The 16,002-nt window shown below is 36.9% G+C and overlaps 1 protein-coding gene across 2 annotated transcripts in view; it reads right to left on the reverse strand.

Moving 5' to 3' along the window:
- Nucleotides 1-16,002, reverse strand: part of TPP2 (tripeptidyl peptidase 2) — a 59,002-nt gene that overhangs the window by 13,093 nt on the left and 29,907 nt on the right. The window contains exons 18-24 of one of the 2 annotated variants that reach the window (XM_064440618.1): nt 15,295-15,411; nt 13,647-13,747; nt 11,492-11,588; nt 11,078-11,215; nt 9,074-9,318; nt 8,794-8,872; nt 6,962-7,000 (exon numbers count right to left, since the gene is read on the reverse strand). In XM_064440618.1, coding sequence (XP_064296688.1) covers nt 6,962-7,000; nt 8,794-8,872; nt 9,074-9,318; nt 11,078-11,215; nt 11,492-11,588; nt 13,647-13,747; nt 15,295-15,411 — 816 coding nt within the window. The remainder of the gene's footprint in view (nt 1-6,961; nt 7,001-8,793; nt 8,873-9,073; nt 9,319-11,077; nt 11,216-11,491; nt 11,589-13,646; nt 13,748-15,294; nt 15,412-16,002) is intronic. The other variant, XM_064440619.1, reaches the window with a different exon arrangement.

A 16,002-nucleotide genomic window follows, 5' to 3' on the forward strand; every position in this document is an offset into this window, starting at 1 on the left:
GAGTAAGAATTCTGAGAGAAAAGATATTAGTCATTAAGAATTCAAGAACTGCCTTAACTTTTTATCTTAAGCATTGCAAGGATGTAAATATTAAAACAGCATACTAAGTGTAAGACCAGAAAGCCTAAAATTTAGCAAGTTTGACATTTTTGTATTCACATAATTTTACATAATATTAGTCAGGGAATCAGAAGGGTGGGGTTTTTTTTTTTTTAATAAAACAAGCAAATAACTTGGTTAAAAAGCAAAGGCAAAAAATCAGGTAGAGACCCTATCCTACAAATCTGGCAATAAACAAATGAATAAATATGATTGAGTTCTGAAAAAAATAATACCACAGTAGCATAAATATGAAACATGCCACAGGATACAAAGTTTATTCTTCCTAAGACAGTATTTCTTCCATGTGCCTACTGAAGTAGCTGATGCATCCAGTGAACTGTTTTCCAGTTTGCTGCTACAGACTTTTCAATTCCACCTGTATCTGTGCTCAAATTAAGTAGATGCAACAGCAAGATTTTTTTCAACCCTATATGCTAGCAGAGAAATACCACTATTTGGTATGAACTAGTTTGAGTTCATGCTAGACTAGTCAACAACTACTGTGAGGAAGTCAGCTACAGGTATTTAGAAGAAAAATCCTAACTGATGTTAGACCACGCTCTGAAGTCCATTTCCTAAGATGATTTACATATAAATTTGCAAATAAGCCAGCATTAGATTTCAGTCATTATTTCTAAAACATTACAATTGCTGGGGAAGGCAGTTATGTTGGTTTGGGTTTAATGTTGCAATTTTTGAAAAAGCCTGTCTCCAGACAGTGAGGGCCCATGTCCCATTATTTTACGCATAGGATATTTCGCGGAGGAGATCACTTAAGTTTAAACCCTCTAGATACCATTACTCTGTTGCAACATTGTAAAAATATTGTGCTGCATGCTCACCTGCTGTGGCATTTAATTATTAATACCAGTTATTTCAAGATACATTTGTGGGAATATGTTTCCCATATACGAGGTCAGTGTTGCATAATGAAATGAAATCTTGCATGCAAAATGGAGTTATTTCAGGTTATTTGAACAGTGAGTATAAAGGTGACTGTTAGAATCTGCTATGCATAATCTTGAAATAACAGACCTCAACACTACACTTCTGAAACTATTCAAGAACATTGATGCAGAAAAGTTTTATTTGAACTGATAGTTCCAACAGACCAGCAGCTTGCTATGGGTTGCTGAAAACAATACAGGTAAGAGAAAGTTACATCAATATTCCCTTAAAACAATTTTTCCAGCTACTTTATATGTAACCACAGATGAACCACAAAATTCACATTTACGTATTTTTGTTTAAAACTTAGTTTAGATTACTGATCTACATTAAAGTGTAGCTTTCACAGGAACTATCCTGCACACGTGCATTTCAAGTATGAAGTGCATGACCAGGCAGTACACTTAAAAAAGACTTCAGCAAGACCTAGGCCAGTGCATGACAAAACAGGCCATGAAGGCAAACACATGTAGTGGAGGATACAGAAGTCAGGAACGTGGTTTGGGGCTGGCTAAGGTAATTAGAATGGTTGAAAGCAACAACACTGTTCATTAAAGCAAACCAAACATTTTAAGATGCCTAGGAAGTTAGTTCCGTAGAAAAGTCTGAATCAGTACTTTACAGAGTTTTTAAAAAGACTTCCTCTACTGAGACTACTAAGATACTTGCCTTCCTAGAAATATTCTCCTAATATTTCAGTATTTCATTCTTGAAAGTCCTCTTTGGTCTTACTTGGCAACATATGTTTGGAATTATGTATCTAAATGGTCTCTGCATTTTCAAGCCTTGTCTATATGAGAAGGCTCTACTACCCCTGGTTTAAGTTGCAAACCAAGTGTACCACTTACATGGATGAACACTCATTTAAGAGATTAATCCTATGTAGCTAAACTATCAACAGTAAAGTGGCATCTCCCCATTCTTTCAGGTAGTTATTTTTGGTCTCATGAGATTCTGCAAGCATTGCAAGCTATGACCATTGAAGGGAAAACAATGAGCTTCAGAACTAGGCACCCTCCTTTTTCAAAAGAGCTTACAGAGAGAGAGGCACCCTCTACAGACATCAGACCTTTTTCCATGGGATAAATAAGGTGTAGGCGCTTATCACATTTAACTAAACTACCACAAGACCATAAGATGAACTGAAGGCTTCTTTCTTTCTCCATTTTGTCTCTAAACACTAGCATCATTTATAAAACTTGGTAAGCCCCTAGATACCAGAAGATCCCAGAATGCCACTGTCATTGCCATTACAGAAACATTCATCATTAGAGATTAAGGAGAAGAAAGGCAACTCTTCACAATTCAATGCTTTAATCTGTTTTCTTATTCAAACTTCACTCTAACTACTCCACAGCAACAGAATTGCTACAGTAGTGTACTAGATTTGATTTTATATATACACCTATAGAAAGATACAGAGCTATAGACAGAGAAAGGCAGCAAAGCAAGCATATTATCCACTGAAAAAATGACTTTAAGGAAACTTTCAAATTCATGAGAAAGCTGCCCTTCATTTATCCTCTTAAAAAAATAAGCAATATTAAAAACTTTGGAAGCATACAGAATATGCATTTTGGCCAGCGTACTCTGTGCAGTTTGATAAGCCTCAGTGAGTTTACTTTTAACTAGAAACTCCACACATAAGCAAGCACAATGACCTCCAAACAGTCACCTCTTAAAAAAGCTAATTAGTAGTTAAGTTCGTTTAAAGATTTGAATTTAGATTTTTGTCTAATGATTCAACATCTGCTACTTTATGTGGAAAAGACATATGAACTACTGTTATTTGTACTTTAAAGCATTCACAGCAAAACTAGGCACAGAAAAACGCTCCAAGAAGGAACACATGCCAGGTCACATTTCCCATTTAAAAAATACCACGCCCATCTGTACACAGACACAGCTGAATGTGCATATGGAATTTGTATCTGCTTTAAGATGCATGCAATTTGTGCAACATTGCTTATTTTAACGGTGATACTCTTATTTAACTGAAAATTAATGAAGTTTCTTAAAGTCACCAGCCAGGCTTACACAAAATTATACCAGACATGTGCTTCATCCTATTTTGAAGGCCCCCTGAGTAACAGGGATAGTGTCTTAATGCTCGAAGGAAACCATCCTTTTACGTTTGACTTCACAATAGTATTTATTAGTCTTCCACTAGTACCTATCCATACTTGCATAATGATTTCTTGCTTCAAAGTGGAGGAAAGGATGGCAGAGTAGGAAGAAAGAAAGATGTAGAAATTTTCTATCCCTTAGTTGTCACATATTGCTGTTCAAAAGCTGCATTATGTAAAACAAGAAGAAAATTCTTCTTACAGACCAGAAAAAGTCTATGATCTGTTTTCATTCTATGTTCAAAACAAAACTGGGAGATAAGCAGAAAAAAAAATCAGATTATAACTGCATTACAAAAGTTAGATTGTGAAAGAAGAAAGGTACATAGAACCAGTTTGTTTTTCCCATGGTTCTTTAGCACGTGCCTCCCCATTACAGACCAAGGGCACTTTGAAGCATATATCAGCTTCCCAGACCACAACAGTAGGGCACACTCTACTTCAGTGGGGATCAGTTCAAAGGAAAAATCACTGAATTATCTATTTCATACATATCACAGGTTCAGCAGTCAGACAGAAAGGATTTTTTTTAAAAAAAAAAAAAAGTCCAGACACACTGAAGACAGGAAGACAATATGTAAAAACCCATGCCCAAGGGTTGCTTTGGGTTTTGTTTCAGGTTTGGGGTATTATTTTTAGATAAAATTAAGTTCCCCAGAGTAACTGTTCGAGCAGAAAAGTATGGATTAGGCACACAATTTTGCTGTATGTGTCTAGTAAAATAAAGACACCTGTTTATTCTGTGTAAAGTACCCATTGAGATTTTTGTCCAGTTATAAAAGAATGAACTATCATCTTTGGAAGATTAGGCTGCTTTTCCCTGGCATAACCTCAAACTGCTGTCATGGATAATAAAGAAACTGTTGAAGTATGGGCTGGATAAGCAGTGAGGTGGATTGAAACCCGCTAAATGGTCAGGCCCCAGAGGGTGGTGATCAGCAGCACACAGCTGGAGGCCAGTAACCGCTCGTGTACCCCAGGGGTCACTACTGGATCGAATTGTGTTCAACATCTTCATTAATAGCCTGGATGATGGGGCAGAGTGCACCCTCAGCAAGTTTGCGGATAACATCAAACTGGGAGGAGTGGCTGGTATGCCAGAAGGTTGTGCTGCCATCCAGGCGGCCCTTAACAAGCTGCAGAAACGGGCTGACAGGAACCTCATGAAGTTCAACAACAAGAACTGCTAAGTCTTGCACCTGAAGAAGAACAAACCCATGCACCACTACATGCTGGGAGCCACCCAGCTGGAAAGCAGCTTGGCAGGAAAGGACCTGAGGGGTCTGGCGGACACCAGCTTAAATGTAAGCTAGCAATGTCCCCTTGCGGCAAAGAGGGCTAATGGTATCCTGGGCTGCATTAGACATACTACCAGCAGGTCGAGGGCGGTGATCCTTCTCTACTCCGCACTGGTGAGGCCACTCCTGGAGTACTGTGTCCAATTCTGTGCTCCCCAGTACAAGAGAGACATGGACATACTGGAGAGAGTCCAGTGAAGGTCCACGAAGACGATGGACTGCAGCATCCCTCCTGTGAGGAAAGGCTGAGAAAGCTGGGATTGTTTAGCCTAGAGAAGGCATTCTTGGGGTGGATGGACAGGAAGCATTTGGGGATTGATCTCATCAATCTGTGTAAATATGTTTAGGGAGGGTGTAGAGAAGTCCAGGCTCTTTTCAGCAGCGCACAGTGACAGGACCAAAGGCAATGGCCACAAAGAGAAGCACAAGAGGTTCCCTCTGGACATCAGGAAATACTTTTTCACAGCAGGAGTGACTGAACGCTGGGCACAGGTTGCCCAGATTGGTTGTGTAGTCTCCATCCTTGGAGATATTCAAAAGCTGTATGAGCATGATCCTGGGAAACTAACTCTAGGAGGCCCTGCTTGAGCAGGGGGATTAGACCAGATGACCTCCAGAGGTCCCTTCCAGCCTCACCCATTCTGTGATTCTGTGAAAATAAAAGCACTTTCAGCAACCAAAAATGCCCACCCTGGATTTCTGGTAGCATCATGCACATAGGTGCAAGCTGACAAGCTCCCTTCCCTCCTCAACCATTACAAAAAAAAAAAAAAAAGCTTTCCATAGACTAGTCACCAGTAGCCAAGCAAAAAACATAAAATAAAAATGGGACTTGTAAATTAACACTCCTAATCCTACAAGAGGGCCTGGACTTTTCTGTGGAAAATACGAAAATAATCTACACATACCTTTTTGACTCACTGGGTCACAAAGGAAATAAACAAGATAAACAAGTTTTCCATGCTGGAAAACATCTTAACCACCTATAAACTTATGACAGGGCAGGGTAAATGTTCAAAACTTGTAAACTAGGAAGCCCTCAGAGCTGCATTCTCAGAAAAATATATATATTAATGGAGCTCTTACGGATCAATGCTCTGAAATACACTGTATAATTTATTTGCTCCTAGTACGCTAATGCCTGTTACGAATAATGGAAGTATCAAGAAGAAAATTTTTATTTTGGCCTGGGTAGGTACACTCCTCAGATTGACCACAAATCTCTGTTGTATAAACAAAGATTAAAAAAACAGAACATGCAATCTCTTGGATTTCTTTAATAGGTTTTGTTATGCAAATTAAATTACAGTTAGAGTTTAACTCCCTTGTTAGATATTCACTTAGTGAAGATTTTATACCCTAATCATCAGGAAGCCACACATTCACATGGGATTTTAAATCATCTTTCTAGAAGTGATATGCATAATTTTCAGATGCATTGTGAAAATAAAACTGCAGCAACATGCATTAAAATCCTTCTTGTAAAGCCTAATCACATTCCCACACAGTTATTACACCAAGACCAGAATAAGTTAGCAGGCTCAATTACCAGTTCACTGTTAACAAAATAACAGATTACAGCAATAAACTGTGTTATTCATGATTCTCATGCCTTATTTCTAAGAAGAGTCCTAACTAGTTTGTATGTCACTCCAGAACACGGTCCCTTGAAAACAAAAGAATGTAAATAGCCTTACAACTTAAGAACAAAACGAGGAAAAAAACCCAGTAATCTAAAATAGGTTTTTTAATGAAGACTGTTTCAGTCTCTGACTGCTGGCAGAATATTGTATTACCTAATGTAAAAATATGAGAAAGCACAATATTAAACATTGCTATGTTAAAAGTCATTTACTCCCTACCTGAAATATCTTATATACACTCCAAAATTTTTAATGTAAATTCTACTACCTGCTACATCACTGTATAAACTCTAGCCTATAATGAGTGATATTCAGTTTGAGTAGAATAATAAATTGAGAGACTTTTCAACCAAGTCCATCTCTCTAAGAAAAAGCTGCTTGCTACACTATGGTTTTTATGACTAATGAAGCTAGGTCTCAATTCAGTAGACTTGGTATGCAGTTAGATATTCCATTCTACAACAAGGTGTTAGGTTCATATTCAGTTCTCAATTTGCAGACAGAATAGAATAGGCAGAAACACTTGCCACAGAAAACCTTGACCACAAACACTGAAGATTCCTGAGTATTTCATGAAAGGAAAAAATTACAGACCACTAATCACCACATGCATTTTTACAGCACTTATTGCAGAAGTATCCAGATGCTCACATGCCTCTCAGCTTTGTATTATAGTGTTTTGTCGTTCTACCAGTAGACATACTTAAGGTGCTCAAGTAAATAACTCAAGACTAAGGAGGTAGATGAGGAAGACAAAGTAAAAAACCAAAACTGGTAGACAAATTCTTTAAGTCATATGCAAAAAGACTTAAGTATATCTTTTTCAAAAACTAACATTCAGTACCTTTTTAAATTTTCCTTGTCGCTTTGCTGCAGACTGCCCCTGGGAGTTAGAATAACATACTGTAAGAAAACATGCACACACCACACAGGATGGAGACACCTTCTGTGTACAATTACGGTTATACTTTCAACCTACAGATTTTTTAAACTTTTAGAGAGTCACATCTATGATCAAACATGCTCTTAAAGCATGCTCTTTCAGGTTTTTTAAATTAATAAAACAATGCATTATTGTGTATACAGTCCATTATTCCTGTAAGACAAGCAAGTGTTGTTAACCACTTAGCTTAAATTAATAAATTACAGAAATTCAGCCTCAAAAGTGTAGATTTAGATTTTGACTGTTTAGTGGCATTGTTCTATTTCATAATAAATATACAGACATTAGATACATTTTCCCTCACGTCACATCACTTGCTGACCTAGAGACAACTTTGCTGCCTAGTTCTCCTTTTGTCTCCTGGTACATAATGAGGTTCACCACAGGCAGCAGAAAGTATCTGATGCTGTTTTATACCATCCTTTTTTCAGGGAAAAACGACCATAACAGTAATGCCTTAGACTATGACATCAGACACACCTCAGCTAGAATTTCTCTCCCTGTAAGCTCTTAAGTATTCTTAATTACATGAAATTTGATAGGCAATACCTACCTACCTCCTACGTCCCTTCCCAGAAATCACTGTATATAACCACTTAGTCTGGTTTTAAAATAAGGTAGATGAGAATTACAACCAACAGCTGGAAAGAAGTGCAGGATTCAAGTTAGGGAAACTATACTACACTACTGCAATGGATTTACCAACGATTTCATAAAAGTATACTTGCAACCTTGCAAGAATCACAAAGAAATATAAAACTATTTTAGAGTTATTCGTTATTGGGTTTTTCCTCACTGAGACATAAATTCTCCTGACAGACATTATCTAACCTGCAGTTATATGCAGTCTGCCCCCAAAGTACTATCTACAACCAACTCAGACTGAATTAACTAAACTTTTCTACTCAACAAGATCTAAAGGTATGTGCTCACCTAATCACAGCAACTTATTTTCTATGAAAACATATTCTAGTTTTATACATGTTGTTCAGCCACATCTAGTGACATATGGACATAGATGAATTACCTCTAAACACTAACAATCACCAGGATTGTTTCAAATTTATTCTCAGGTTTGCCATCTACTTAAGATTAGCTAAAGGGAATCTTCTAAATACCTCAGCACCAGATACACACAAGAGTGATTTGGTTACTATAATCACTGTTGCACTGCAGATTCATACAAGTTAGGAACCAGTTTTTACAGGATGCTGCATTATGAGCAAAAAAATCCCTACAGCTGTTTTCTAGCATCACATACCGAGATCTCACATCATTCTGTTGGAGCATACGGTCATATTAGTGGTTGACAACATCAGTACACAGCAGGTAAGAATATCTGCTTATGCATTTGAGTCAGCAAAATTCCTACTACTTTGTAACAGTAACATGTAGGTGTTAAGAAAGCATGTATTTTTGCTGAAAATTGTATGCATGCAAGGAAGAGTATAGCTGTTTATTAGAGAATCAACATGCACAAAACTATATATGCACGTATTTTTTATTCAAAAATTATACTAAGCTAGGCAATTACACAAAATCACTTTTAAAGGCTCCACACCAACAAAAAAGCAGTTGCTTCTAGAAATACAAGGATTCAGAGCAAAATAATTAAAATTCAAAATCTGCTCTTTAAAGTACTAAAACCATGAAATACAGTACTTCCTGGCATGCCATTTACTTTCTTCAAAAGTTTCAGAAGAAACAGTCAGTCATCCATTTCAAATACTCACAGCTTTCTTTCCAAGTTCTGTTTTAGACAGTGTAAGAGCTCCTGCAAGATAACATCCTGGTCCTGCTCCTTTAGGTATTCTATTCAAAGAAAAAGTTCAGTGTTAAAACCAGGCTCATTAATGTTCCATGGGGACTACAATAAAGAATCCAAACAGTGAAACAGCAACAGGAGGAATTACCAAGCCTAAACAGGCAGACATTATCAAAGTATCATTTTTACTTAGGTGCAGAAGCAGCTGCATAGATGTAGATGAGAAAAACAAGACTTCAGTAACTTACTTGTCATCAGGTAGAGATGTAACAAAGAATGGCTGACTGTGTTTTGGTGGTAATGTCAAACTGTTGGATTTCTTCTTCCCTAAGAGAGCAAGGCTATGGTTTTCATAAATATCTAAGGTCAAGGTACTAGACAACCTGTGAGAAACAATAAATGGAAGGTCTTTGATGCGATCCAGCTCACTGTTCTGTTCATGACGAATTTGTAACCGAATAGTGTAATCTCCTTTTTCCAGTTTCACAGAATACTGAAAGAAAGAAGTTCTCATAAATGTCAAGATTAAATACTTCACTGTTCACAAAGAAACCCAGAAATACTATTGTCATGTTCTTGACCCACAGAGCTATAGCTAGATTAAATATGCTAGATCACTTAATTTTGGAATCTCCTGAAAACAGAGTGCTTTCAAGACTTGACAGTGGCCAAAACATATTTTGGATTGATTGGGGGGGAGGGGAAAGAGTTTTCAGACCACAAAATAGGCTGACATAATTTGTTACTATTCTAAGACTGTATTAACTGCTTAAATAATAATCAGAATTCTTGCTAAACTTTCAGTTCAAAACCTCTAGCAGGTTTGCCTTGATACACTTTCAGTTTAATATATAACTTTAGGTGCTCTGTGGTTTACATCACAGGGTATTTTCTACTGTCTCAAACATTGTACCAGCTTTCACGCTGAGGGACCCAGTATTCCTGTAAGATTTAAGGCTGCAGTTTAAAGAGGTGATACTCTTTGCCCTGAGATTTTTTATATATTCAGTTAGGAATACGCAGATAACAATCTCCGTTTATTAAAACAAAACAAAACCAAGCAAAAAAACAGACAAAAAACCCTCAAACAAAAAAAAACCACCCCAGACTCAAATTCTTAGTTTTGAAAACATTCTTTCATTTTTATCAACCTAAAAGGGCACCATGCGGATGTTTTAAGCAGTAGCATGCTACATTTCCTTTCTGCTGCTGCTGCTATAATTACCCTGCTCCCAGAATCTCCCTCTCCTGGGTTAGGGAGTCATAATTCCTACTGGTATTTCTTCATGGATTAAATAATTTTGAATTGCTTTAAAATTGTCCTATGATGTACAACACCAGCGATTACAGCATGGTGGTCCACCAGGTGTAAGTAACAGACTACTTTGGTGATTTTTAGATTTTATAGCACCTTAAAAATGAAGTTTAAATAATGCGATTTCTGTAATTCTTTATAAGATTCAAGAGACATGCTTTAAAGCTGATCTTTTGTACACTTCTAGGTTGATCAAAATAAACATTACATTGATGAAGTTCAACTGTGATTTTGGATTGTAAAAAATAGTTTCAAAACAAAAAACTAGGAAAAATGTTTCTTCTATGTTTTTTAATTCTGCCTGCCCTCCCTCTCCCCTCTGTGATCCAGACACATGGTCTGTTCCAGCAGAAAGAGATTCCCACAGAAGGTAAATTATCTATAAATCTTGTGCAAAAAACTCCCTTTGAAAGAGAGCAACAGGAAGTAAAACAAGCTATAGCATTTAAAAAGCTGTTTGAAGACAGCAGCAGCACAGAAGACAGCCTGCATGGATACAGAAGCACCTGATCTATCAGTGGACAAGTCAGACACAGAAAAAATAATGGATTTTCTCCACCTTAAATAGAAGAGTCCAAGGTATCATCTTTGTAAAAAAACACCCAAAAGTAAAGGCAAGAGAACCTGAATTCACTTCTTGAGAAGCACCAGTCAAAATCATAAGTTAACAGCTTTTTGTAGAAATAAAACACACCATAACTCTTCCTCCTTCCTTGGAAGGGGAAAAAAATCATAATGTTCTATTTCATGGAAACAAACCTGTCATTACTTTTTTCATACAAATATAACAGCACTGAACCTGTCTTCTTGTGAAGATAAGAACATTATACCTATGTATCATGAAATGTTAGGAGCTAGTAGCAGGCCTGGGAGGTGAGAAAAAAAATTTTTGCACTGTGCAGAAAACATAAGGTAAAATAAAGAAATTACTCTGTACCTGGTGTGGATAGGCATCTCCTGAACCCATTTGTCTTTTGTTCTGGTCAAAAATAATCCATAGTTGACTATCAAATTCAGATTCGTACAACAATTCACAAAGAAGTGGGCAGCTTGGAGTTACTTCTCCACTCTTAGGCTATTAAACGAAAGGTCACAACATTTAATCCACTACCGAACAAAACAAGTATAATCTTCACACACACATTAAAAAGAATACCTGAACTAAAGCCTATTTCAAGCAACAGTAGCGCCTAAACAGAACCATATCAGAATTCTGACTGTAGAGAGTCTAAAGTGTGAATCTAGACCTTGTTTCTGACAGAAAGCTAAAGTTAAAATCTGGATTTAGAAAACATGCTGCATTTATCAATGACTTAAAAAAAACCAACAACCAACCACCTATAACCCTTACCTGATGGAAGTTATAGGTCAAAATCATCTCATACAGTTGACGATTATTTGGTAAAATATCTCTGGAGCCCAAAGGTTTTATTTTTGCACTCACTGGTCTGCAGTTAAACAACAGAAAACAACAGAAGGTACTCTTAAGAAACAGGTATCCTCTATCAAAACTTGTCTTGCTTAAGCAGAAGCATAATCTGAAGTACAACTGAATTCAGCACATATAATAACATCTCTTAAAATATTTTAACCATCCAGGCAGCATAAATTCCTCAGTTAAAATGAATGTCAGTTCAAAAACAAGGTTTAGTGACACTGCAGGCACTGCCAAAGAAAGAAGCCAACAGAATATAGCAAGCACATCTAAATGCTCAAAATTAAAGGCCATTTAAAAAAAAAAGAAAACCAGACTTCAGGATTAGGGAAAAAAAAGTGAAGTTACTTTACATCTCTAGTATCCATGTTGCAATCAGCACTTTTATTCAGAGATTGAAAGATTAACGGCACAGTAATTAGAGCACAGAATAAACAGCTGATAATTGTTATCGAAGGTTGTATCAGATGAGAATCTGCAAAAGGCTTTACAGAAATCAGACTAGTAACACAGAAGAATGTTAACATACACTACCTACGTAGCATATGTTAACTCAGACACAGTTAGGACAAGCTATTGTTCAGAGCAGCACAAACACTTTGGATCTTAAGCATCAAAGAATATAGGCTGAATAATGATATAGGAAAATCAGAGCTTCAGAAATAAAGAGTAGCAAAATGAGGGTGCCCTGGCATCATTTAAGTTTGCACTTCATTTATTTATTCTGACAGCCTTTAATTACATGATCAAATTTTTTGCTTTAAGATTCTGTCAGCTCTTTCATTGCCAAGAGCACAGACTAGTCACCCAGCAAAGTATCTGTGCTGGCTCAGACCACAGGTCCATTTAACCCAGGCTTCCTAGTCTGGCAGACACCAGATAGACTGCTGACAGAAGACTTAAGAACCAAGCAATACCACACATGATGTATCTCCCTAATACTCAGCCTGCCTCCAAGCATTTGAAACGCAAGAGACCAAATAAGAAGCCATTCTGTACTTTTTTTCCCGTGTTACAATTCATTACTTCATTCAAGAGATACTATTCATGCCTTAATTTAAATACATAAATATTTCCCACGAGTTTACTTAACTGCAGTTTATTTACTGTCAGATATGTGCCTCAAATATTACAAGGAGATAAGAGCATCTCCATTTCACCAACCAAGAATGAGGCAAAGACGTATTAGGAGTTTGGTTTTTTTCCTCACTTAAGGCATATCAATTTGGGTATTTCTGAATCTAACATTAGGTGGAGTGTTCATTAAACAACAAATTCTTAGCCACCTCAATTCCAGTTACAAGTATTCAAAAGCCCCATACAGAGTCCAAGGTCTCCACTTAGAGGCCCAAATAACGGAAAACTTTGGATTACTGACCACTATGAAATTGTCTGGCCCAAGTCTTAAGAGTACTGCTTAAACTGTATAGCATTTCTTTTTCCTCCTGCAGTGACCAACTTTAGTAATTGCTGCACTGGTTACGAATTTTCCAACAAAGCTTTTCCTCCAAACCAGCATGTGTCAAACCGACAAGATAAACACAACTTTCCACACAGAATTCTGCACCAGATCCTACAAAAACACTTCTAATCAAGCAAGAGAGAAGAGACAGTCTTTCCAGGTCAAAATTGGACAGGATTTGAAGGACCTGCTTGAAAAAAAACCACCCAAACAACAAACAACTAAAAAACCACCCAAACAAACAAAAAAAACAAAACACAAACAAACAGTAGCACCAAATAACCCTACAATTTTTTTCTTTAGATACTGAAGTGCCTTTTGCCTCTAAGTGTCTCCTTCTGAAGCAATGGAATGTGTTTGTACTTTTTTTTAAAAATAGCTTAAGGAAAATAATTTATATGCAAAAAGTCACCAAAATTCTCAAATTTTGTCAAAGGTGAAAGGAACCAAAAAAGAGAATGCTGAGAAAATTAATTGATATTTCCAAACCTACTTAAAATTTGACAAGAATATTGTTGTTACCCTAAATTTCACTGTTAACTTGTTACTATTTTAATTACATACAAATAGTTCTCCCACTTTCCCAATGCAGTTCCCCAGAAACTCTACCTGAGCGTTTGAACCCAGCTTTTCAGATTTATGCACGGAGCAATATCTTCGTACTTCAACAGTGACTGAACATCAAATCGTACGATGCCTTCTGAAGCATGCTAAAGGAAAGAGCGTATAACAATTATTCTTCTGTGCAGTTATGATATCAGATGTGGACCAATGCAAGCTGTATTCACCTATACTATAAGAAGAAATACTGTGTGAGTTTGAAAGTGGCACAACACTTCTATTTTACAACAGCAGATATACCTGGACCTGCAAAACTTTTGCAATTGGAGCTAAAGTCTTATTTATATTTTTTCCCCTTTATAATTTAAGTGCTTTGTACAGCACTGTACAAGTCACACTTTGGGCAGGGCTGGGTTTCATTTGTGACGCTTTCCTCTGAATATGTAATTCAATAAATACCAGTATTATTCGTCTAAAATCTTAAAACAAGTATTTTATATTTTATGGTGGTTCTGCTTCGGATTATTATTACAGAATAGTTTAACATTGCAAAAAAAACCAATACTGCATATACAGGCTAGTGATGGGCAAATAATCTGAAAACTTTTTTCTACATATCCCATGACAAAACTACCAGTATATGAGCCCTATTAAAATTTATTTTATCAAAGTTACAGATGCTCAAGAAGGAAGGGCAAAACTGTTTGTATTCTCCCATTTTTAATTCTCTATTATTCAGCTTCATGTTGAGGTGGGGGAAGGTGCTGTGCGCACACCACCACAACCATCTCTTTCCTTTACTGCTCTACTGTTTCAAGACCTAGTACCTTAGCACAATGCACCCACTCTTTTTTCAGTTTATTCAGCTCTTAGAGCCTGAATACATCCAAATTCACCTGTGGGGCAGCTATAATTTGCTCTGGCCCTTAGCTGAAAAAAGGGAGGAGCCAGGATAAATAGCATGGCACTGTTTCATGTAGGAACTGCCATGTCAGCTCTCAAAGAGAGTCCTCTCCTGAGGGAGGGAAAGTCAAGTGAAGCCAGGTTGCACAGGACAGCAAAGAACACAGGAGCAAGACAAAGTACTGTAAATATTATGAAACCAATGTTTTTAGCAACTTTTTAATCCTTTAGTATCATAGAGCCTTAGGAATCTCCACACTGCCCATCCACTGTGCCTTCAACTGCCCTAAACAATTAATCTTAAGCCAATGAGCACATCTCAATAAAACACTGAACAGAAAATGAATTTTAATGATATTTTGTACTTAAAACAGTATTCAAAGTACTGTCTTTTAGCAATGGAAGCCTAGATATTCAAGTTCAAGAACTGTGGTCCCAGCAAAGTTTATTCACACAAACACTTGCTAAAATAAGTATAGTTACAATTTCATCCTTTTAGTATGTTCTTGCTATTGGTGCTGGGTTTGAAGTGTTTTTTGGTTGGGGTTTTTTTCCCCCTATTTTTCCCGCCTACTGATTTATAATGAAAAGGCATAGAAAAAAAATAATAATGGTAGTGGGAATTTCTGTGGCACTGAACTCCTATTTACCTATTTTTAAGAGAAAATATGAACATTTAATGTATATCCTTTAATCTTTCTAAATACAGGCAAGAATGAAGAAAAGCTTTTTTTAATTCTGAGATACCACAAGATTTCATAATAATTAAAAATAAACACTCTGGAAAACTTACCATGTTTAGCTGAGGAGTAGCACAAAGTACACCATGGAAAGAAATTGTGTAATTAATGCTAACATCGCTAAGGCTTGCCCACCACCGAGCAACACAAAATTCAATGGTTTTTCCAGCCTGGGTAACAAAAGCACAATGTTAGATTCAAGCTCCCATATTCCCCTTCTATTCACCCCAGCCTCCCTCATACCAAGACAAAAAAAACCAAAAACAAAACAACAAAAAACATCAGAGTATAGCTCAAAAAGACCCTCTTCTGTCCAGTTTACTGCAATTGTATAGGTTTGTACCAAGTAAGACATTATACTTGGTCTAGAAAACACAACACAGCTCCAACGAAATAGCATGACTGATGACCACATCAAAGTAAAGAGCGCCAGGGGTATACCCTACAGAGAAAGGCACAGCTTTTAAATGTTACTTCTTCCCTTCCTATCCTTCAAACTAGGTGGACAGGTTAGCTCATACATAAGTTTAATATATGTGCCCTGGAAAATGTGTATCAGAAAGAGATCCCACTTTCTGCCTAAATAAGAGGACATGAAGCTTGGGAAGTTTGGGGGTTTTGTTGTTGTTTGGTTGGTTGGGGTTTCTTTTTTGTGTGTTTTCTTTTTTAATTAACATGATAAAATTCACAGTGTGTCAGTGGGACAAACTTAACTTAGGGTCCGCACCTGATGTTTTCACAGAGGGTATGGAACTGAATAG

This window comes from Phalacrocorax carbo, chromosome 1, assembly GCF_963921805.1.
Source record: "Phalacrocorax carbo chromosome 1, bPhaCar2.1, whole genome shotgun sequence".
In the NCBI taxonomy this organism is placed as follows: domain Eukaryota; kingdom Metazoa; phylum Chordata; class Aves; order Suliformes; family Phalacrocoracidae; genus Phalacrocorax; species Phalacrocorax carbo.